Here is a 26777-nt window from a genome sequence, read left to right on the forward strand (position 1 = left end):
TGGAAAAATTAATAAAATTGATAACCTTCTAGGTACAGTTAGGAAGAATATAAGAGAAGGGAACGCAATTAATAAAAGCACAAAGGAGACAGTAGTGGTAACACCCACAACTTCAGAAATATCACTAGGTCTAAGAAGTAGTATGAAAGTGATATATTAACAAACTGGGTAACAGAGAAGAAATGGAAAATTTTCTAGAAACATGTGGAGGATGCAAACTGAAAGAAGTCATACAAACTTTGAACAGACCAGTAACCAGCATAGAAATGGAATCCATCCTGCAAGAATGTCCAAAAAACAAAAGTCTGGGACCAGATGGCTTCACAGGGGAACTATCCAAGACATGTCAGGAAGAGCTCATACCTATTCTCCAATGAGAAGCAAGAGAAATGGAAGGAGCAATACAGAAGTCATTCTAGGAGGCCAGAAGTACCAAAGGCACCACTACAAAAGACACCACTACAGAAGCAAAAAAAAAAAAAAAGGACCCATGCCTCAGAGGAACACATCAGCAAAGATCCTCAAGGAAATAGCATGCTTAAGCAACCAATACATGAAAGCAATCATTCATCACACACCAGTGGGATTTCTTCCTGGGTTGCCAGAATGGGTCAATCTTCATACATCAATCAATGGGATATATCACATCAATAGAAGAAAGGATAAGAACAATGTGCTCCTTACATGAGATCCCCAAAGAGCATCTGGCCAAGGAAGACATCCAGTCATGATCAAAACCCTCCCCAAAGTAAGATTAGAAGGAATAGACAGGAAAATATAAAATCAAGGCCACCTATGAAGAACCTTCAGGTACAATTTTACCTGAGAGCATCTGCCCTGAAGTCAAGAATAAGGCAACATTTTCACACTCTCAACTTTTATTATTTTTATTTTTTTCATTCTCATAACCTTTATTCAACATAGTAATGAAAGTCCCAACCACAGCAAGGAGACAAATGAAAGAAACAAAGTTTCTATATTGGCCAAGAAGAAGACAGACTGTCACTATTTGCAGATAACCTGATAGTCCTTATAGAAAACCCCAAAGAGGGGTTCCAGGGAGGGTCAGTCACTACAGTGAGAGACTTGAGCACTCAGACATCAGGTCATGATTTTCTGGGTTGTGAGATGGAGCCAGGCATTTGGACCCGAGCTGGGTGTGGATGCCTGCCTGAGATTCTCTCTCTCCCTCTCCTCCGGCCCTCCCTCTCATCTCCCTCACTAAAAAAAAAAAGAAAAGGAGACCAAATAAAGAAAATGCAAGTAACTCTACCAAAACATTTGCTAGAAGTCAACAAATTTAGGCAAGCTGCAGGATATACCATCCAAATATAGAAGTTGGTCCCATTCCTGCCACTGAGGAAGCTACAGAAAGAGAAATTCAGGAAAGAATCCCAGGGTGGAGGGCTTGGAGGAGGAGTCTAGCTGGTGGAGGTGTAGGGGGATGGAACATTTGTGCCCCAATGAATACAATTAGAGAATTATCAAAACACTGTGAACACCGAAGTAATCAAAGGGGGTGGGTGTCAAAGAAATAGTGCCACTCTATAAGCAGAAAACTGATCACATTTTGGAAGGTAGGCAATGTACAGACTTTGAAGGCCCAGGGACAGAGCTGTAGATAGGGCAGTGAGGAAGGAGGTTGTAGCAGAAGGCTCCTGCAAAGGACTGGAAATAGCGGATCTCAAAAGGGACACTCTTAGAAGCCTGCCATAGTACCTGGTTTATAGGTGCTCAGATGGTCAATGGGATCAGACAGCCAGCTGTGATGGCAAGGTCTGAGGCTTCCTAGGGATGCCAGAAAAATAGATGAGGCTAAAGCCCTGCACTATTCCCAGGCACGGTGTGTGGAAACCCACTGTGGACAGTGAAACTAGGTGCTAGCCTTGTGCTCTCTGTGTGACTATAAAGTGGAAAGTGCCACTCTGTCCTGTGACCACTTCCATGGGTTGAGTCCAACCAAAGATAGAAGTGAGGAGAGAGGAAAGTGGTGGTCTGCCCACAGGAGTCCCTAAAAATTGGACTTTGGAAACTTAGTCATGGGTATAAGAAAAAACAAAACAAATGGCATTGAATGAATGAATGAATGAATACTAAATAATAAATCAAAATAAATAAATAAGGACCCAAACACAAAACTGCTCAGAATCAGGCAACATGTGAATACAGAGTTCTTACAGAAACAGGGGACAAAGTGTGCTTGACTGGTCTTCCGAGAGGGCTCACTCAAGAGTGGGGAGCTGGGAATTTTCAGCCCTAGGACAAGGAGAGGGGAAGCAGAGCCTGCTTCATTCCACCTATCATTGCTGAAAAACTTTAGGAAGGAAACCAGCACCACCTACTAGAGTCTGGAAATTCACAACAAAGTCCTGCCTCCCCATGCCCTGGACAAGCCTTTCCCCTAGGGCAAGTCCAGCTGGCAATCCACACCACAGGCACCTTTCCCAGGAGACCACCACACACCACTGCTCCCACCAACTTTCTTGAACAGAAAGAACTGTGATGCTTTGGCTCTAGGGGAGAAAGTGATCCAGTATCCTTTCTACTTGAGGTCTTTGTTGGTTTGTGGTTATTTGTTCAGTTATTCTGTGGTCCTTTCAATTCCTTCTCTTGATTCCTTGTATACTTTTATCTCTACTTTCAGGAATTTAAGAGGAGTACAAGCCTATGACCCAGCAATTGCAAGACTAGGTCTTTATCCATAGGATATAGTGATTCCAAATGGGAACATGGACTCTAATGTTTATAGCGGCAGGGTCCGGAAGTGCCAAACTATGGAAAGTGACCAAATGTCCATTGGCAAATGAATGGTTACAGAAACCGTGGGTATATAAACACAATGGGATATTACTCAGCCATCAAAAAGAATATAATCTTGCCATTTGCAATAATGCGGGTAGAACTAGTGGTTATTATACTAAGTGAAATAAATCAGAGAAAGACAAACACTGTATGATTTCATTCATATGCGGAATTTAAGAAACAAATGTATAAAGGGGAAAAGTAGAAAAAATATAGTAAGATGAAAATTGAGGAGGAGGCAAACCATAAAAGATGCTAATCTCCAGGAAACAAACATGTTTATTCGTGGGAAGGTGTGTGGGGGACAAGGTAACTGGTTGGTGGACATTAAGGAGGGCACTTGATGTAATGAGCATTGGGTGCTATATGGAATTGATAAATCACTAAATTCTATGTCTTAATAATAATACAAAAGCAAGTTGAAACAAGAATTATCAAAGATGGCAGCTGATTTGACCTTAACCAGTATCATACATAATTATAGCTAATTATTATATATTAGCATGGTGTTGACACACCTTCAAGAGCAATGGCAATTCCACCCACAACCTTATAAGGAAGAAAAGGATGTCACTCCAGTTCCAGCAAAGGGCTGTCCCTATCCAGAAAAGTTTCTGCATTATTACCACCCTGACATAAAATTCTACATCAAAAGAACTTCACTTGTGAACTCAGTTCCACTTCTCCAATCTTTGGCCATAAAGAAATAGAGCTCGTTCTATTGAATGCTCAGGCTTTTTTTTTGTTTTTTTGTTTTTGACCTTGTGACATAAGACAGAGAAAGGACTCTATAAGACAGGCATGGAGTGCCTTCAAGTATCCCAAATCCCTTCTTGGGGAAAAGGAAAGTCAAACTGTAACATCTTTGGCAACAGAAAATATCTGTGGTTTAAAGGAACACCTGCTGTTTATAAGAGAGAAAGCCCCAGAACTCGACCAAATGGCAGAGGAGTTGCTGAAAACCCTTTGTCTCAGAGGAACTAGATAGCTACATGGTGTATATGCCTGCACCCACCCTGAAAGTCCAGACCAGAGCTGAGCTGGGATGCCACAAACAGCTTGCTCTTTTAGCAAACCCAGGACACCTCACCTACACCAGACCTAATCATACCAGGCACATTACAGAAAAGAGATAGCTGCAGAACAGCTTCAAAAGACAAGGGGGTCTACAGGAACAATTTCTGGGTGGGAGAGGCTGACAGCAATGTAAACTGTCCTTCCATTTGAAACCAGAGGTCAGTGCAACCCAGGTGTCCTAATTGATCTATACTTCAGTGAGCCCCAGGTCAACAAATCAGTGAATCCCAGCAATCCCCACCAAGGAAACCTCCAGGGTAATGAATACTGGGACACTACTGGTTAGCTTTCACCACAGTTTCAGCCTACATGCCAAGGTAAAATAGAGGCAAAAAAAACCTCTAAATACTACAGGCATGTATCACTTACACTTGAGATGGATTCCAAGGACACCCCAGTGCACAGCACTCTAGTACCTCCCAGCTAATGTCTGCTATTGACCCAGCTGTCCTGCTAAGGTCTCCTGCATGAAGTGCACCCAGAAACAGAGCCCATGCCAGCATCAGTTACAGTCATCTTGTCAGGGCACTCTCTTTGTGGAAAGTTCTGGAACATCTCAGCTTATATCCACTTCAGCTTCAGTGACCCTACCAAAGTAAATTCTTTGTGTAGAATCCCAGTTCTCTCCATCTTGCACCCACTTTACTTTCAGCTGTCTTTCTAGGCAGAGAACTCAAAGACATTTTGGCCTGGATAATATCTCAGCTATATAGCAGCTCTGCCAAGGCACTCCCTGTACAGAATGCCTCAGGACACTATATATTGTATCCATTTTAACTTAGCTGTCTTTCCAGGTTTCCTTCAGTGCAGAGTCCTAGTACACCCTGAATAACACCCAATTCAGCCACAGCTATCCTGTGGAGGCCCTCTGCTTAAAAGGCCATGGGACACCACTGCTTTATCCTTTATCCTTTATCCTGCTTTAGGCTTTGCTGTGCCCTGAGGACATCGACTGTATTGAGCCCCTAAGGTCCACATTGATCTGTGACCAACTCAGTTTTACCTGTCCCGCTGAGGTCCTCCCAACAAACCACACCAATCACAAATCCAGTCAGCCGCCAAAAGTCACCAAGTTCATGCAGTCTACATAAGGGACAACCATACAGAATACCATTCTTTCAAGACTACAAACATCCGTTCCAAAGAAAAAAATTTAAAAAAGAAGTAGCTGTTCCATCAAATCCAAGAAACAAATGTAAATAGTTAAACAGAATAGGAAGACAGAAGAATATGCTCCAAAAGAAAGAATAAGAAACAAAACCTAAGAAGAATGATTAAATTAAATAGAAACATGCAAAATGACTGATAAATAATTTAAAGAAATGGTAAAAGATGCTCACTAGGCTAAGGAAAAGAGTGGACAATCTCAGTGATACCTTCAATAAAGACATAGAATATATTAAAAATAGACAATCAATATTGAAGAATACAGTAACTGAAATAAATCTCACACACACACATACACACGTGTGTGCATGTGCACGTGTGCATACATGCGCACAGACACAGACACAGACACACACACACCATATTCACACACTAGAGGGATCCAACATTAGATCAGAGGACACAGGTATACCAGTGATCTGGAAGAAAGCATTCAAGCTGTATGTCAAAAAGAGAAAAGATTTATAAATGAGGATAGATTAAGAGATATCTTGGACAAGATCAAGGGAAAAAACATTTGCAATATAGGGGTCCCAGAGAAGAAGAGAGGAAGGTGTATAATACTTATCTGAAGACATAACGCTTGAAAATTTTAAGGAATTAAACATGCATCTAAATCCAAGAAGTTCATACAGTTCCAATCAAGAGAAAGTAAAGGAGGTTGACACTACACATAAAATAACTGCAATGTCAAAGGTTAAAGATAAAGAGAACAATAAAAGCAGCAGAAACAAACAAAAAGTTGTCTCAGAAAAACCTACAAGGCTAACAGATGGTTTTTCAGCAGAAGTTCTGCAGCCCAAAAATGAGTGGCATGATATATTCAAAGTTCTGAAAGGGAAGAAAAAAAAAGTCAATAGTATGGTATCCAAGCTTATCAGTTTGAAGAAGAGATAGAATCTGCCAAACAAATTCTATATTTGCCAAATAACTATTTACTAAACAAACAAAACAAAGGAGTTTATAACCATTAACCTAGCATTACAAGAAACATTAAAGGAATTTTTTCCTGTGGAAAAAGAATGACTATAAGTAGCTATAAGAAAATAATGAATCAAAACATGTAAAATATGACTATATATAGATAGATAGATATCTCACATGGAAAGACAAGTGAAAAGGAAAGAGAAAGAGAAAAACAAAAAGAAAAAATTAATGTGTTTAAACTGAAATGGCCTAAGTAAGGCTGTACTTACTTAGGATCTTATATGTACACCTCTTCAAATCACAGAGATGTGATAGCTGCACAAAAAATAAATAAATGCAATCATAATATTGTGAAAATTCACCAATCACAAAGAGCACAAGAAAATAAAAAAGGAACAGAGAAAAACTGAAAAAACAATCAGGAAACTAGTAACAAAATGGCACAGGTATTTACATATTAATTACTAACATAAATATAAGTGGTATAAGCATGCCAATTAAAAGAGACAGTGTGGCTCTGGAAAACAGCATGGAGGTTCCTCAAAATGTTGAAAATAGAACTGCCCTATGACCCAGCAATTGCACTATTGGGTATTTACCCTAAAGATACAAACGTAGTAATCCAAAGGGGCACGTGCACCCGAATGTTTATAGCAGCAATGTCCACAATAGCCAAACTATGGAAAGAACCTAGATGTCCATCAACAGATGAATGGATCAAGAAGATGTGGTATATATACACAATGGAATACTATGCAGGCATCAAAAGAAATGAAATCTTGCCATTCGCGACAACATGGATGGAACTAGAGCGTATCATGCTTAGCAAAATAAGTCAAGCAGAGAAAGACAACTATCATATGATCTCCCTGATATGAGGAAGTGGTGATGCAACATGGGGGCTTAAGTGGGTAGGAGAAGAATCAATGAAACAAGATGGGATTGGGAGGGAGACAAACCATAAGTGACTCTTAATCTCACAAAACAAACTGAGGGTTGCTGGGGGGAGGGGGTTTGGGAGAAGGGGGTGGGATTATGGACATTGGGGAGGGTATGTGCTTTGGTGAGTGCTGTGAAGTGTGTAAACCTGGTGATTCACAGACCTGTACCCCTGGGGATAAAAATATATGTTTATAAAAGAGACAGTGTGGCAAATGAGTTAAAAAAAATGACATGCATCTATATCTGGCTTAAAAGGCACTCACCTAAACTTAAGGACACATGCAGATTGAAAGTGAAGTGCTGGGATAAGATAATCCATGCAAATGGAAGCATAAATAAGCCAAGGTCGAAACAGTTTAAAACAAAGACTATAACAAAAGACAAAACTACACTGCATAATGATAAAGGGAACAATCCAATAAAAGCATCCAATAATTTAAAATGTCTATGTACCCAACAATGGAGCATCTAAATACATAAAGTGATTAATGGACATAAATAGAGAAACTGATGGTGATTCAATAATTGTAGCTGATGTTAACGCCCTACTTACATAGATGGATAGATTATCCAGGAAGAAAATCAGTAAGAAAAATGTGTCTCAATGATACCCAAACCAGATATTCAGAACATTCCATTCAAACACAACAGAACACATATTCTTTTCAAGTGCTCATGGAACATTCTTCAGAATAGAGCACATATTAGGCTACAAAGCAAGTCTCAATAAATTTAAAAAGACTGAAATTAAACCTTGCCACTTTTCCAATCACTATATAAAACCAGGTTATCGACAACAAGGGAAAAAAATGGAAAATATACAAACACACAGAAGCTAAGAAAATGATACTAAGGAATGAAGGTACCAACAAAGCAATATGATATTTTTAAAAACACATGAAACAAATGAAAATGAATACACAGTGGTTCAAAATCTTTGGATGCAACAAAAGCAGTATTAGGAGGGAAACATACAGGACTATCTTAAGATATAAGAGCTCAAATAAACAATCAAATAGACCAGAGCAGAAATCAATGAAATAAAAACTGAAAATACAGTACAAAAATAAATAAAAAGAGCTAGATTCTTGAAAATATAAACAAAATTGATAAAAATTTAGCCAGATCTATCAAATAGGAAAACCCAAGTATATAAAATTTGAGATAAAACAGAATTAACACTTACATCACAGAAGTACAAAGGATTATAAGAAAATACTCCAAAAAACATGCCAACAAAACAACCACCTAGAAGAAATAGATAAATTCCTATAAACATGTAAAACTTTCAAAACTAAATCAGGAAAAAAATATAAATCTGAACAACCCAAATACTTAAATGAAACTTGTTAATAAAAATTACCAAAAAATAGAAGTTCAAGACTGGATGGACCCACAAGGGAATTATACCCCACATTTAAAGAAGAGTTAATACCTATTCTCCTTAAACATCTCTAAAACATGGAAGGGGAAGGAAAGTTTCCAAATATATCCCAGGATTACCTTGATACAAAAACCAGACAAGATACTCCAAGAAAAGAAAACTATCGGCCAATATTCTTGATGAATAAAGATGCAGATATCCTCAACAAAATATTAGGAAACTGCCCTGAACAATGTAGCAAACATCATTCACTACAATCAGGAGGGATTACTCCAAAGATGCATCATATGACCATTTCAGTTGATGGAGAAAAATCATATGACAAAATTCAACATGTGTTTTATGATAACTTTCAACAAAGTAGGTTTATAGAGAACATACCTTTCACCTACTTTGCTCAACTTCACCACACTCTCCTCTGTGGCAACCATCAGTTCTTATTTATAAGTCAGACTTTATGTTTTTGCTTATTTATTCATTTGATTTTTACATTTCACCTATAACTGAAATCATATGATCATCACTGTGATTGTCATATGGATGGAACTAGAGAATATTATGCTAGGTGCAGTCAGACTGTCAAATGACAATCTCCACAGAGGAAAATGTGGCGGGGTGGAGCAAATAGGTGAAAGAAAATGGGAGACACAGGTCACCAGTTATGGAATCAATAAGTCATGGGAATAAAAGACATAGCCCAGGAATATAGTGAAAGATACTCTAATTGTGTTGTATGATGACAGGTAATATCTACAATTGTGTTGAACATAGCATTACATATTGAGTTGCTGAATCACATCTGTATTCCTGAAATGAAAGTGACACTGTATATGAACTATAGTCAAATTTTTAAAATATGAAGAATTAAATACTAGGTGGGGTGTGTGGGTGGCTCAGTCGGGTAAGCATCTGCATTTGGCTTAGGTCACAATCTTATGACCCTAGGATCCAGTCCCATGTTGGCCTCCCTGTTCAGTGGGGAGTCTGCTTCTTCCTCTCCCCCACTGACTGCTCTCTTTCACTCTCTCTCTCTCAAATAAATAAAAGCTTTAAAAAAAAATAAATAAAAATTAAATACGATTAAACAACAGGAAAATAAAGACTTGTACACTAAAATTAGAAAATATTCACAAAAGACACATTATATACAAATGAAGGACATTTGTGTGACTAAAATATAGAACTTAATAGTGAGATGTCATACTCCCCAAGCAACCTTCAGATTCAAAGCAATCTCTAGCAAAATCAAAATCAAAATCCTATTTTACAAAAATAGGAAAAAACATATTAAAAGGCATTTGAAACCACAAAGACCCAGAATAGTCAAGAAATACTACAATACCAAGGCAACACTATAACTTTCCCTAATCAAAACATACAAAAAACTTCTATAATCAAAATTGTAAGGAACTGGAATAAAAACAGATGTAGACCCATGGCATTAAACAGATGTAGACCTCTGGCATTAAACAGAGTGCATTAATAAACCAATTCACAAACAAGTCTATCGCAGAAGGCCTAGAATACAATGGGGAAAAGGGTAGTCTTATCAATAAGAATGTTGAAATATTGGACAACCACCTAAAAAAGAATAAAGCTGGAGCTGGAGCAAATAATCCTAAACTTTGTGTGGAATCAGAAGAGACCCTGAATCGCTAAGGAAAGGTTGAAAAACAAAAATAAAGCTGGGGGCATCACGTTACCTGATTTCAAGCTTTATTACAAAGCTGTGATCACCAAGACAGCATGGTACTAACATAAAAACAGACACATAGATCAGTGGAACAAAGTAGAGAGCCCAGATATGGACCCTCAACTCTATGGTCAATTAATCTTCAACAAAACAGGAAAAAAAATACAGTGGAAAAAAGACAGTCTCTTCAATAAATGGTGCTGGGAAAACTGGACAGCTATATGTAGAAGAATGAAACTCGACCATTCTCTTATACCGTACAAAAAGATAAACTCAAAATGGTTAAAAGACCTCAACGTGAGACAGGAATCCATCAGAATTCTAGAGGAGAACAGAGGCAGTAATCTCTTCGATATCAGCCACAGCAATTGTTTCAAGATATGTCTCCAAAGGCAAAGGAAACAAAAGCGAAAATAAACTTTTGGGACTTCATCAAAATCAAAGCCTTCTGCACAGCCAAGGAAACGGTCAAGAAAACAAAGAGGCAACCCAAAGAATGGGAGAAGATATTTGCAAATGACAGTACAGACAAAAGGTTGATATCCAGGATCTATAATGAACTCCTCAAACTCAACACACACGAAACAGGCAAACACATCAAAAAATGGGCAGAAGATATGAACAAACACTTCTCCAATCAAGACATACAAAAGGCTATCAGACATATCAGACACATGAAAAAATGTTCATCATCATTAGCTCTCAGGGAGATTCAAATTAAAACCACATTGAGATATCACCTTACACCAGTTAGAATGGCCAAAATTAGCAAGACAGGAAACAACATGTGTTGGAGAGGATGTGGAGAAAGGGGAACCCTCTTACACTGTTGGTGGGAATGCAAGTTGGTGCAGACTCTTTGGAGAACAGTGTGGAGATTCCTCAAGAAATTAAAAATAGAACTTCCCTATGACCCTGCAATTGCACTCCTGGGTATTTACCCCAAGGATACAGATGTCATGAAAAGAAGGGCCATCTGTACCCTAATGTTTACAGCAGCAATGGCCACGGTCACCAAACTATGGAAAGAACCAAGATGCCCTTCAACGGACAAATGGATAAGGAATATTGGTCCATATACACTTTGGAGTATGATGCCTCCATCAGAAAGGATGAATACCCAACTTTTGTAGCAACATGGACGGGAGTAGAAGTGATTATGCTGAGTGAAATAAGTCAAGCAGAGAGAGTCAATTATCATATGGTTTCACTTATTTGTGGAGCATAACAAATATCATGGAGGACAAGGGGTATTAGAAAGGAGAAGGGAGTTGGGGTAAATTGGAAGGGGAGGTGAATCACGAGAGACTATGGACTCTGAAAAACAATCTGAGGGATTTAAAGTAGCAGGGGTGGGACATTTGGGTACCAGGTGGTGGGTATAATAGAAGGCCTGGATTGCATGGAGCACTGGGTGTGGTGAAAAAATAATGAATACTCTTTTTCTGAAAATAAATAAATTGAAAACAAAACAAAAAAGGAATAAAACTGGCCCTATCTGAAACCATACACAAAAATCAATGCAAATTAAAGTTTTACCACTTTATTACATGCTTATAAGAAAACATGGGGGAGAGGCACCTAGTGGCTCAGTGGGTTAAGCCTCTGCCTTCCACTCAGGTCATGAACTCAGGGTCCTGGGATCAAGCCCTGCATAAGGCTCTCTGATCAGCAAGGAGCCTGCTTCCCCCCCTCTCTCTCTGCCTGGCGCTTTGCTTACTTGGATAAAATGGATAAATAAATAAATAATAAATAAATAAAATAAAATTTTAAAAATAAATAAAATTTAATAAAAAGAATACAGGAGAAAATCTTTTAAACAGTGGAGCTGGTAAGGATATAGGATACTGAACACACACAACAATAAATACAACATAGCAAGATACAAAAACAAAATAGCTTCTGCATAAAAAGCAAACAATAAAACAAAAGGACAACATTTGGAAAAAGATGACATGTTTGCAAAAAATATATCTGATTAGATAAATCAATGTACAAAATACATAAGGAATTTCCATAACTCAAGAAAACATAATCCAAATAAAAGTTGGGCTAAGAACTTAAGAGACATTTTCCCAAAGAAAACATACAAACGGTTGAAAGTCTAAAAGGTGCTCACTATCATCAAGAAAATATAAGTAGAAATATCAACTACGGTAACTAGTATAAAAAAACGATGGACAAAATACTCAAAAAGTACTGTTGAGGATGTGGAGTAAAGTGAACCTGTGCATAGTTATTTGGGAATGTAAATTAGGACTGCCTCTATTGAAAACTGAAATCTGGATCTCAAAGACATGTCTGAACTTCCATTTTATTATAACATTCTGGCTAATATATAGAAAAGCCCAAATGTCTATTTATAAGTGAATAGATATTAAAAATGTGGTGTATGCATCTAACAAAATAAGATTCATTCTTTAAAAAAAGAAGGAAATCCTGTCATTTGTGAAAATACGTCATTAAGCTAAGTAAAATAAGCTAGAGATAGGAAGACAGATTTCTTTTATTAATTCTTTCAAAGAATCAGCTCCTAGTTTTATTGATCTGTTCTACTTTTTATTTGTATATCATTAATATCCGTTCTTTCTCTTCTCCTCCTGGTTTAGGCTTTATTTGCTCTTTTTCCAACTTCTTTAGGTGTAAGGGTAGGTTGTGTATTTGACTTTTTTTTTTTTTGAAAAAGGCCTGTATTATATATTTCTCTCTTAGAATTCCCTTTGTTGCATCCCTAAGGCTCTGATCTGTTGTGATTTCACTTTCATTTGTTTTCATGACTTTTTAAAAATTATTCTTTAATTTTCTGGTTGACCCATTCATTCCTTAGTTGGCTGCTTTTCAACCCCTATATATTTATGTTCCTTCCAAATTTGTTCCTGTGATTGAGTTCAACTTTAAATTATTGTGGTCTGAGAATACACATGGTCTAATCTCAAACTTTTGGTACTGGTTAAGAGCAGTACATGATCCATTCTGGAGAATGGATTTGAGAAGACTTGAGAAGAATGTGTATTCTTGGACTTGAGAAGAATGTGTTTTCTGTTGCTTTAAGAAGAAATGCTCTGATTAAATGTGTTAAGTCTCTCTGGTCCAGTATATCATTCAGAGCCCTTGTTTCTTCATCAATCTTCTGCTAATGTGATGAATCTGTCCATTGCCATGAGTGGGATGCTAAAGGGTCTATAATACCCAAACAAATCTATACATTCAGTGCAACCCCTATCAAAAGAACATCAGAATTTTTCAAAGAGCTGAAACAAACCTAAAATTTATGTGGAACCAGAAAAAAAATAAATTAGCCAAGGAATGTTGAAAAATAAAACCAAACCTGGGGGCATCACAGTTAAGGGATTCAAGCTACATGGCAAAACTGTAGTCATCAAGACATTACGGTACTGGCACAAAAACAGACACACAGATCAATGGAACAGAATAGAGAACACAGAAATGTACCTGCAACTCTGTGGTCAACAATCTTTGACAAAGCAGAGAAGAATATCCAATGGGAAAAAGAAAGTCTCTTCAACAAATACTATTGGAAAAACCGGACAGACTCATGCAGACCAATGAAACTGGAATACTTCTTTATACCATACACAAAAACAGACTCAAAATGGATGAAGATAAAAATGTGAGACAGGGATCCATCAAAATCTTAGAGGAGAATACTGGCAGCAACTTCTTTGATCTCAGTCACAAGAATTTCTTGCGAGGCACACCTCCAGAGGCAAAGGAAACAAAGGTAACAATGAACAATTGGGACTTCATCAAAATAAGGCTCTTGCATAGCCAAGGAAACAGTCAACAAAAGTAAAAGAGAGACTACAGATTCGGAAGATATTTGAAAATTGGGTAAAGGTTTCCAAGATCTATAAAGAACTTAAAAATCTCAAAACCCAGAGAAAAAAAATCCAGTCAAGAAATGGGCAGAAGATATGAACAGACATTTATGCAAAGAAGATATCCAAATGACACATGAAAAAATGCTGAAAATCACCTTGCATCATGGAAATACAAGTCAAAACCACAATGAGATACCACCTCACATTGGTTAGAATGACTAAAATTAACAAGGGAAGAAATCATAAATTTTCTTAGCATGTGGAGGGAGGGGATCCCTTTTACACTATGGGCAAAAATGCAACAAGCTGTTAGAGCCACTATGGAAGACAGCATGAAAGTTCCTCAAAAAGTTAAAAACAGAGGGGCACCTGGGTGGTTCAGTCATTAAGCATCTGCCTTCAGCTTAGGTCATGATTGCACGGTCCTGGCATCGAGACCCGCATCTGGCTCCCTACTTGGTAGGAAGCCTGCTTCTCCATCTCCTACTCTCCCTACATGTATTCCCTTTCTCACTCTCATTTGCTCTGTTAAATAAAATATTTTTTAAAAAGTTAAAAACAAAACCACCCTACACCCCAGCAATTGCACTACATGGTATTTACCCAAAGGAAACAAAGAGTGGTGATGGGACACCTGTACCCAAATGTTCATAGCAGCAAACTCCATAATAGCCAAATGATGGAAAGAACTCACAAGTCCACTGATAGATTAATAAATAATGATGTAGTGTGTGTAGGTGTGCATATGTGTATGTATATATACATATGTATGCATATATTTATATGCCCATATGTGTATGTGTGTATGTACATATGTAATAAAATAATACTCAGCTATCAAAAAGAAGGAAATCTTATTTTCAAGATGTGGATGGAACTACAGATTATTCTGTTAAGTGAAATAAGTTAGAGAAAGATACATACCATATGATTTCACTCATATGTGGAAATGAAGAAACAAAACAAATGAACATAGGGGAAGTGAAGGAAAAAATAAATTAACATTGAGAGGGAAGCTAGCCTAATAGACACTGAATTGTAGGAAACAAATGAAAGGTTAGAGGAGAGGTCGCGGGGGAGGATAGTAGGTTGCTGGGGATTAAGGAGAACACCTGATATAATGAGCGCTCATATGTAACTGATAAATCACTAGATTCTACCTCTGGAACTAATTTTAAAAATTACAAAAGCCACAGTAATCAAAATTGTGTGATATAAGGACCAGAGTATTTAGACAATTAAACAGAAACTAAGGAGGAAGGAAAAATGTACTTGCATATATTGAAAAATGGTTTTAGAATTGCTAGTACCACTCAATGTATAAGGAACAGTATCTTTTTAAAAAATGGCTGAGAAGCAACAAAATAGAACAGTTCAATGAAACCAAGAGTTGGTTCTCTGAAAAAAAAAAAAAAAAAATTGATAAAACTGATAAACCTTTAGCCAGATTCATCCCAAAGAAAGAAAACTCAAAAATCACAAACAAGAGAGGAGAAGTTTAATAATAACAAACACTACATAAATACAATGATTTTAAGAGAATATTATGAAAAATTATATGCCAGCAAGTTGGACAATCTAGAAGAGATGGAAAATTCCTAGATATTTACAAACTACCAAAACTGACAACGGAAGAAGTAGAAAACTTCAACAGACTGCTAACTGTACACTTGAATTAGTAATCAAAATACTCCCAACATAAGATATGGTCCATAAATACAATGGAATATTGTGCCTCATCACAAAGGATGAATATTCAACTTTTGTATCAACATGGATGAGACTGGAAGAGATTATGCTGAGTGAAAAAAGTCAAGCAGAGAGAGTCAATTATCATATGGTTTCACTTACTGTGTAGCATAACAAATAACATGAAGGATATTAGGAGAAGGAAAGGAAAAGGGAATTGGGTGAAAACGGAGGGGTAGATAAAGCATGAAAGACTGTGGACTCTGAAAAACAGAGTGAGGGATTGGAAGAGACTGGTGGTGGGTAATAAGGAGGGCAAATATTTCATGATGTGGTGTATAAATAATGAATCTTGGAACACCAGAAAAATTTTTAAAAATTAAAATTAAAAAACATATTCCCAACAAAAAAATGTCCAGGGCCATCTTCCCAGAGGAGTTCTACCAGACACTTTAAAGACAAACCATAAGTGACTCTTAATCTCACAAAACAAACTGTGGGTTGCTGGGGGGTGGGGAGTTGGGAGAAGGAGGTGGGATTATGGACATTGGGGAGGGTATGTGCTTTGGTGAGTACTGTGAAGTGTGTAAACCTGGTGATTCACAGACCTGTACCCCTGTGGATAAAAAATATATGTTTATAAAAAATAAAAAATTTTAAAAAAAGAATTCATTCCTATTCTTCCCAATTTCATAAAATAGAAGTGGAAAGAAAGTTTCCAACCTCATTCTATGAGTATTACCTTAATAGCAAAACCTGAGAGAAACAACATTTAAAAAGAGAACTACAAGCCAATATCCCTTAGGGACTATGGATGTAAAAATTCTAAACAAAATACTAGCAAAACAAAACCAAATATACTCAAAAAGTCACCATTATCAAATGAGAATTATTCCTGGGCATTAAGAGTGGTTCATTATTCCCCAATCAAGCAAGAAGATTAAACACTAACAAGAGAAAACATAAAACCATATGGTCATTTCACTAGATGCAGAAAAGGCATCTGACAAATTATAACATTCATTCATGATAAAAAGCCTCAGCAAATTAGCTTTTAGGGGAACATATCTCAACACAATAAAGGCCTTATATGAAAAACCAGGGGCAAACGTCATACTCAATGGTAAAAAACTGAGACCTTTGCTGTTAAGAACATGAACAAGACAATGAGGTCTATTCTCACAACTTTATTCAACATAGTACTAGAAGTTGGACATTTCCCACAGTAGTTAGACAACAAAAAGAAATAAAAGTCATACAAATTGGAAACTTCCACTATTTGCAAATGACTTAAAACACTATATACAGAAAACCCTAAAACCTCTAGAGAAAAAAAAAGAATTAAAACTGGTAAATGAATTCAGTAAAGTTGAATGATACAAAATCAATTTACAGATAATGTTGTTTCTATAAACTACTAATGAATCAGGAGAAAAAGAAATTCAGAAAACAATCCAACTTAAAATTGCATGAAAAACAGTAAAGTACGTAAGAATAAACTTAACTAAAAAGAGCTATACTGAAAATCATATGAAAATTATGCACTCTGCAAACAATAAAACACTACTGAAATAAACTGAAGACACAAAGAAATAAACTCTATACTTACTGAAAGAACAAATATTCTTAAAATTCTAAATAATCAAAGCCATCTACACATATATTCAGTCCCTATCAAAATACCAAAGGCAGTTTTCATAGAACTGAAACAAACAATCCTAAAATTTATGAAACCACAGAGACCCCAAATAGGCAAGGCAAACTTGAAAAAGAATAAAACACCTGGTATAGAAATTCCAGATTTAAAGTTATATTATAAAATTATAATAGTCAATGTAGTAAGTAAATGAGATAAAAATAAACACACAGGGGCACCTGGGTGGCTCAGTCTGTTGGATGGCCAATGCTTCATCTAAGCCCAGTTCTTGATCACTGGGTTGTGAGTTCAAGCACTGAGTGAGGTCAAGCCCACACTGGATTGTGAAGCTCACATAAAATATACTAGCTCCCCTTAAAGCTTTAAGAACTGAAGAATCAACAACAAATTAAGTCAACTCCACACACAAAAAGGTAAATAAGAGAAGAACAGAGATCAATGAGACAGAAACAAGAGATACAGTACAATGAATCAGTGAAACTAGGAGATAGTTTTTTGAAAGAATCAATAAGATCAATAAACCATTGGCCAAATTAATCCAAAAGAAAAGAGAGAAGACCCAAGTTAATAAAATTATGAATGAAAAGGGAGAGATCATATCTAACACCAAGGAAAAAGAAATAATCATCAGCAATTATTATCAACAGTTATATACCAATAAGTTAAGCAACATAGATGAAATGGATGCTTTCCTGGAAAACATCCAAAACTGAATCAGAAAGAAATTGACAACCTGAGTAGACCAATATCGAGTAACGAGATTGAAGCAGTGATTAAAAGCCTCCCAAAAAACCAGAGCACATGACCTGAGAGATTCCCTGGAGAATTCTACCAAACCTTCCTAGAAGAAATAATATCCATTTTTAAACATCAAGATGTTTAAAAAAATTGAAGGAGGAGGAAAACTTCCAAACGCTTTTTATGAAGCCAGCATTACCCTGATCCCCAAACCAGGCAAAGACCACACCAAAAAAGAGAATTTCAGACCAATACCCTGATGAATATGCATGCTAAGATTCTCAACAAGATCCTAGAAAACAGGACTCAACAGTACATTAAAAAGATTATTTACCATGACCAGGTGGGATTTATCCCTGGGTTGCAGGTGTGGTTAAACATTCACAAATCAATCAATGTGATAAAACAAATCAGTAAGAAGAGAGAATAACCACATGGTCCTCTCAATTGATCCAGAAAAAGCATTTCACAAGATACAACATCCATTACTGATTAAAACGATTTAAACTACAAGGATAGAGGGAACATTCTTCAATTTCATAAATTTATCTATGAGAAACTGGCAGCAAATATCATTCTCAATGTGGAAAAGCTGACAGCCTTCCTGTTGAGATCAGGAACACGACAAGGATGCCCACTATCACCTGTCATGTTCAACATAGTATTAGAAGTTCGAGCAACAGCAATCAGACAACAAAGAGAAAAAAAAGGTATTCACATTGGCAATGAAGAAGTCAAACTCTCTCTCTTCGCAGATGACATGATACTTTATATAGAAAACCCAAAGACTCCACCCCAAACTACTAGAACTCATACAGTAATTTAGTAATGTGGCAGGATACAAAATCAATGTACAGAAAACCATTGCTTTCTTATACACTAACAATGAAAATACAGAAAGGGAAATTAGAGAATTGATTCCATTTACTATAACACCAAGAACTATAAAATACCTGGGAATAAGCCTAAGGTAAAGGATCTATACTCTATACTACAGAACACTCATGAAAGAAAGTGAAGAAGACACAAAAAGATGGAAGACCATTCCAAACTCATGGATTGGAAGAATAAACACTGCTAAAATATCTATACTTCCTAGAGCAATCTATACTTTCAATGCCATTCCAATCAAAATTCCAATCGCATTTTTCAAAGAGCTGGAGCAAACAAGCCTGAAATTTGTATGGAATCAGAAGAGACAATGAATTGCTAAATAAATGTTGAAAAGGATAAACAAAACTGGAGGCATCATGTTGCCTGATTTCAAGCTTTACTACAAAGCTGTGATCACGCAGACATCATGGTACTGGCATAAAAACAGACACATAGACCAGTGGAACAGAGTAGAGTGCCCAGATATGGACCCTCAACTTTATGGTCAACTAATCTTTGACAAAGCTAGAAAAAATATCCAGTGGAAAAGAGAGTCTCTTCAATAAATGTTGCTAGGAAAATTGGACAGCTATGTGTAAAAGAATGAAACCCAATCATCCTTTTATACCATACACAAAGATAAACTCAAAATGGAAAAAAAGACCTCACATGAGGCAGGAATCCATCAGAAAGCTAGAGAACATTCGCAGTTACCTCTTTGACACCGGCTACAGCAACTTCTTTCAAGGTGTGTCTCCAAAGGCAAAGGAAACAAAAGCAAAAATGAACTTTGGGGACTTCCTCAAGATCAAAAGTTTCTGCACACCAAAGGAAACAGTCAACAAAACAAAGAGGCAACCCACAGAATGGGAGAAGATATTCGCAAATAACAGTATAGACAAAGGGCTGATATTCAAAATCTATAAAGAACTCCTCAAACTCAACACACACAAAACAGTTAATCAAGTCAAAAGTGGGCAGCAGACATGGACAGACACTTCTCCAAAGAAGACATACAAATGGCTATCAGACACATGAAAAAATGTTCATCATCACTAGCCATCAGGGAGATTCAAATCATATCCACATTGATATACCACCTTACACTAGTTAGATTACCCCAAATTAACAGGACCATAAACAACATGTGCTGGAGAGGATGTGGGTAAAGGGGAACCCTCTTATATTGTTAGTGGGAATGCAAGTTGTGCAGCCACTTTGGAAAACGGTGTGGAGATTCCTTAACTAACTAAAAATACAGCTTCCGTATGACACTACAATTGCACTACTGGGTATTTATCCCAAAGATACAGATGTAGTGAAAAGAAGGTCCATCTGTACCCCAATGTTCATAATAGCAATGGCCACAGTTGCCAAACTGTGGAAAGAATCAAGATGCCCTTCAATGGACGAATGGATAAGGAAGATGTGGTCCATATATACAATGCAGTGTTATGCCTCCATCAGAAAGGATGAATACCCAACTTTTGTATAAACATGGATGGGACTGGAAGAGAGTATGCTGAGTGAAATAAGTCAAGCAGAGAGAGTCAATTATCCTATGGTTTCACTGATTTGTGGAGCATAAGGAATAACATGGGGAAATTGGAGGAGAGATAAACAATAAAAGTCTATGGACTCTGAGAAACAAACTGAGGGTTTTGGCAGGGAGGGTATGAGAGGTTGGGTCAGCCTGGTGGTGGGTATTATGGAGGGCATGTACTGCATGGAACACTGGGTGTGGTGCATTAACAATGAATTTTGGAACACTGAAAAAAAAAATAAAAAAATAACAGACACATGAATCAGTGAAAAAGAACAGAGGGTTCAGAAATAAATCCACAACCGGGGTCAATTAATCACAATGAACAATGGTCAATTACTCTTCAACAAAGGAAGCAAGACTGCAATGGAAAAATGTCTCATCAATTAATATGTTGGGGAAACTGGCCAGCTATATGCAGAAGAATTAAACTGAATCATTGTTCATAAAAACAATGCATTGTTCATAAAAACAATACACATGCAAAATTTTTTAAATTTTTAAATTAAATTAAATTCTAAATTAAATTAAAAACCTAAATGTGAAATCTGAAACCATAAATATCCTATAAGAAATCACAGGGTTTCCAGATACCTCTCCTGATTAAATGAAAGAAAAGCAAAAAATAAACTACTGAACTTATCAAAAGCATCTTTTAAAGCCTTCTGCACAGTCAAGGAAACAATCAATAAAACCAAAAGACACCTATTGATTAGGGAATGACAACCTATTTGTAAATGACATATCTAATCAAGGTTGGTATTCACAATATATAAAGAATGATACAACTCAACACCTGGAAAACAAACAAAAAATCAGCCATTAAATGAGCAGAAGACACAAACAGACATTACTGAAGAAGACATACAGTTGGCCAACAGACATATGAAAACATGTTCAACATTACTCATCATCAGGGAAATGCATTATTGAAACTATAATGAAATATCACCTCACACTGTCAGAATGGCTAAAATGAACAGCACAAGAAACAACAGGTGTTGCAAAGATGTGGAGAAAAGAACACACTCTTATGCTGCTAATGGGAATGTAAACTGGTGTAACCAATATGGAAAACAGTATGGAGACTCCTCAAACAGTATGGAGACCCCTTAAAAAGTTAACAGTTGAAATACCCTGCAATCCAGTATTTAGTATTTACCTCAAAATAAAAAAACAACAATTCAAAGGGATACATGCATCCCTATGCCTTTTGAAACATTACGTGCAGTAACCAAAGCTACCCAAGTGTCCATGGATATGAATGGATAGAGAAGATATCACAAACACACACACATTATTTAGCCACACCCCCCAAAAAAAGAAAGAAGAAAGAAAAGAAAATTTTGCCATTTGCAACTTTTATGGAACTCTACAAATATTAGATTTCACTCATTTGTGGAATGTAAGACACGAAACAAAAAAACAAAAGGAAAAAAAAGTGAAATAAATGAAGGTATAGACTCTATAAAGAATAAACGTTTACTAGAGGGAGGTTTGCGGGGATGGATAAACTAGGTGATGGCAAATAAGAGCACACTTGCTGGGATGAGCAATGTATGGAAATCAATATTGCATGGAAATTAATATTGAATTAATATACTGGACACTTGAAACTATTATTCTGCTATATGTTAACTAGAACTAAAATTTCAAAAATTAATTTTAAAAAGCTTCAGGTAACTAGACAGTCCAAAGAATGAAAGGAATTGGGGCTACGATGGCAGAGAAGTAGGAGACAGTGTTTCAACTGGTCCCCTAAAATGAGCTGATTACCTACAAGAACACTCTGAACACACATGAAACCACCCTGAGATGTAGGATTATATACTTCTGGATCTTTATGAGGGCAAAAAACCCCAGTGCTGAGGTAAAGCAGTGGAGTTTGAATGATCAAACTGATAAACAGAATGGGGAGGGAACCACCAGATGTGACCATTGGAAAGTCATACCCTAATTCGAAAGTGCTCTGTGGTTGGGGACCAGCATTAACCTGTAGTCTGTCTAAAAGTAGCAAAAGGTCTTAAGGGGCAACTGGTCGAATCAGGTGGTCATGGGCACAGGCTTGTTGGGTGGTCACAGGCACAGGCTTAAGCCCATGGACACAGGACAGCCACTGCCAGTGACCATCCATGCCAGAGAGAGTGAGGTGAAGCCTCCAGGCCTTGGGCTCTGCTGCTGGCATGCATGAGAGAATCTGGGTTCTCTAGAACTACAGCCTTTTGCAATCTGCATGAGCTCTGCGGGACCAGGGCCTCATCTGTGCTCCCCATGCTCCCCTGAGAAAGGTCCATGTGGGTGCTAGCTGGTGGTCTCTGGGACCCAGCCAAGAGTGCACTCTCCCAGCCCAGGCAGTCATGAAAATCTCAGCGCCCTATCGCTGGTTTTTAATTTTTAAAAATTAGTTGTTCTTTTTAATTTTTTTAAGTTTTTTTAACCAAATACCATCACAATGAGAGGTTCAATACGACAAATTCCATAACAGCCTTTTAACTTGAACTTTTCCCATATATATAACCTGTGTTTTTCTTTTGCTTTTCTAGTTTTTTAATAGTCATATAGAGATAAGCTTCAAGGTAATCCTCTTTCCCCAATCAATACTACTACTATATATACACCAGTTTTAATCCCCCTTTATCTTGGGAAAGATGAGTCCTTTAACAAAGATATCAAGATACACCCAGGAAGAATCAAAACACCCGGAAAGAATCAAAATAACACTGAAGATTTATCACCACTATCCAATCCTTTTCTTCTGTCAGTGTTTTTCTGTATTTGTTTTTGTTCTGGTATAAATCTTACACTTGCGATTCATTTTGACTGGGTTATCTTTTTCTTCTCATTTACTTTTGTCGGTCTTTTTGTTTGTCCGTTTTTGTTTGTATTCCTTATAAATCTTACCTCTAGGGCCCATTCTAGATGGGCTTCTCTTTTATTTCTTTTCTTCCTATTTCTCTCTTTTTATTTTTTCTTTCTTTTTGATGGGGACTCCCAATTGCTCAGATGGGCTCTATGGTGCACCTTGCCTGGATCACAATTGATACTTTCAGTTACACATCCCCTCAGCCACCTCTCACCAAAATGACTAGGAGGAGGAATGCCCAACAGAGGGAAAACTCAGAGACTGTGCCCTCTCCATCAGCTACTGGATATGGACATAACAGTATGTTGGAAAGGGAATTCAGGCTAACAATTACCCAGGCAATGGCTAGGTTGGAGAAAGCATTAATGACAACATGGAATCAATTAGAGCAGAAGTGAAAGCCACATGGGAAGAAGTTAAAAATGCTATCAATGAGTTCCAATCTAATCTAAATTCTCTAAAAGTTAGGGTAACTGAGGCAGAAGATAAAATTAGTGATTTAGAGGAGACCTGGAGCAAATAGCTTAGAAGCCACGAACAAAGAATTAGGGAAATAAATGATGCATGAAACATTCCAATGTCAAAATTACTGGAATCCCTGAGGGGAAAGAGAAAGAAAGAAGACTAGGGGATATAGTTGAACAAATTCTCCATGAAAATCTTCCCAGTCTGGGGAATGGAACCAGCATCCATTCCTAGAGGTAGAAAGGTCTGCCCCCAAGATAATAGACTCTAGAAAGACCTCAAGACACCAAATTGTGAAACTGATGAATCATAATTTTAGACAGGAGCTCCTGAAAGCAGCTGGGGGAAGAGCTCCCTATGTACAGATGAAGGCCCATCAGAATAACATCAGATCTGTCCGCAGAAATCTGGCAAGACAGAAAGGGCTGGCAAGATGTATTCAGGGCACTAAGTGAAAAGAACATGCAGCAAAGAATACTTTATCCTGGTAGTGGGTATTATGGAGGGCACGTATTGCATGGAGTACTGGATGTGGTGCATAAACAATGAATTCTGGAACAATTAAAAAATTAAGTTAATTAATTTTTTAAAAAGACAAGAAAGAGAAAAGACAGGATGTGGAGAAAGGAGAATACTCTTACACTGTTGGTGGGAATGTAAGTTGGTGCAGCCATTTTGGAGAACAGTGGTGAGGTTCCTTTAAAAAAAAATAGAGTTACCTTATCACCTGTATCACCCAAAGAAACAGTTGTAGTGAAAAGAGGGGCCGTATGTACACCAATGTTCATAGCAGTTATCAAACTGTGAAAAGAGCCAAGGTGCCCCTCAAAGGATGAAAAGATAAAGAAGATATACAATGGAATATTATGCCTGCATCAGAAAGGATGAATACCCAACTTAGGTATCCACATGGACGGGATTAGAGGAGATGATTATGAATGAAGTAAGTCAAGGAGAGAGAATTAATTGTATGGTTTCACTTACTCATGGAGCATACTTACTTACTTAACATGGAGGACACTAGGAGAAAGAAATGAGAACTAAAATGGGGAAAATTTGAGGGGGAGATGAACCATGAAAGACTGTGGACTCTGAGAAACAAAATAAGGTTTTCGGAAAGGAGGGAGTTGGGGGTTTAGGCGAGCCAGTGCCAGGTACTAAGGAGGCACGCTTTGCATGAAGCATTTGGTGTGGTGCATAAACAATGAATCCTGGAACACTTAAAATATAAAATAAAATAAAAATAAATCCAGAACACTTCTGCAATGATGGTGCTCTAGAAAACGGTGCAACTCCTATGGAAAATAGCATAGTGGTACCTCAAAATAAAATAAAAATTCTGTATGATCTAGCACACCTCAGCATATGTCCAAAGAATTGAAGAGTCTCAAAGAGATACTTGAACACCCTTGTACACCTTGAATATTTATAGCATCAGTTTTCATAGCCAAATGACAATATATGGATGAAAGGATAAACAAATGTGACATAGTCATTACATTTATTTGCTGTAATGGAAAGGAATCCTGTTACATTGTATCCCACGTATGAAATGTTAGGACATTATGCTAAGCAAATTAGGCCAGTCACTAAAAGAAAAAATACTGTATAGGTTCTACTTATAAAAGCTACCAAAAATTAGTCATATTCATAGAAAATAAAAAAAGGTAAAACTGTTGTTTACCAGGTCTGGGGGTAAGAAGAATAGAGGCATATTGTGAAAGACAATTTTTTTGTTTGTTTGTTTTTTAAAATGAAAAACTTCTGGACAACCACTGCACCACAGTGTAGATATACTTAATTCTCCCTAACTAACAACTTCAAAATCGTCATGATGCCAAACTTGATGTGTTTTTTACCACAGTAAAAAAATACATACCTGTACCCCTGGGGATAAAAATATATGTTTATAAAAAATAAATAAATAAAAAATAAAGATATGTAAGGCAAATAAAAAAAATGCAGTTCCAATTATTGCTGATCCAAAAGTAAAAAGACTTATAGTGACAAAATTAAATAGAAACCTTAAGATAAAGAGGGAAAAAATACCGTTTCTTTCATCTGGATTTGATTGATTTTTATCTTGAAGAGTTTGTGTTTGAAATCCTCATTACAAAAAAATTTGTCACCATCTTCCACATCTTTGCCTTTAGGATTTTTGATGAGAACTCTAGCTCTGCCACAAGCTAATGACTGTAGAGTTCTTCTTAGTTCTCTATCATCTGAAGGAGAAAAAATATGTTCAGAACTTTTTAAAATCACAGATTTAAACAATTACAACCAATACTTACCTAGTCCAGTAGCCACCTTAATTTCTTCTAAGCTGAACTGATCTCCTTCATTAAACATCAACAGCACCAATGCTTGGAAAAGGGTCACCTGAAGTTCTTTTTTGCCCTGTTAGAAGCAATATTATATTAACTTATAGAAAAAAAGCACTGTATTAATGACTCAGGATTTTAGCTACATAAAATACTCTATTTGCCATATTTAAAACATTTGAAAGATAAGTTCTATGGAAATCAAAATAGAGCTAAAAGTAGGTGAATATTACTAGAAAATAACAGAATTCACTACATCCACAAATAAAACACACTTTCCACCTTAAGAGTCACAACACATTGGATATCAAAAAAACAGAAAAATATTTGTCTAATCATCTATTCATCAACAGGTATTCACATTAACATAACTCTGGCTAATTAATTTCCCAATTTTGTCTTTCAGTTACAATGCCCTGATAGTAATTATGAAGATTACAAAATTGTACTCCTACTTTAGACCATTCAAAACATTAAATTGAAATCAATTACATACTCAAACATAAGACTTGAAGCTTTAAACATAAGGGAAAAAACCCTTGACACTGGTCCTGACAACAACTTTTTGGCTATGATACTAAAAAATAAATAAGCAAATGGGACTACATTATAGAAGGTTTTTACACAGGAAAGAAAATACAAGAAATTTATTCATAGTTCATTTCAACAAAATGAAATGCATCCAACAGCATGGAAGTAAATTTTTTGCAAACCACCTATCTGATAAGAGATAACACCCAATTTCTGAGTACACATACTCAACAGGAAAAAAACAAACAAACAAAAATCCAAAA

General features: G+C 36.8%; 1 protein-coding gene across 1 annotated transcript in view; it reads right to left on the bottom strand.

Moving 5' to 3' along the window:
* The window catches only part of LOC132008017 (cullin-4B-like), a 131607-nt gene that overhangs the window by 8007 nt on the left and 96823 nt on the right, over positions 1–26777 (bottom strand). The window contains exons 17-18 of the mRNA XM_059386375.1: positions 25954–26059; positions 25712–25884 (exon numbers count right to left, since the gene is read on the bottom strand). Coding sequence (XP_059242358.1) covers positions 25712–25884; positions 25954–26059 — 279 coding nt within the window. The remainder of the gene's footprint in view (positions 1–25711; positions 25885–25953; positions 26060–26777) is intronic.

The sequence above is a fragment of the Mustela nigripes genome, unplaced genomic scaffold, assembly GCF_022355385.1.
Source record: "Mustela nigripes isolate SB6536 unplaced genomic scaffold, MUSNIG.SB6536 HiC_scaffold_20, whole genome shotgun sequence".
NCBI classification, from domain to species: domain Eukaryota; kingdom Metazoa; phylum Chordata; class Mammalia; order Carnivora; family Mustelidae; genus Mustela; species Mustela nigripes.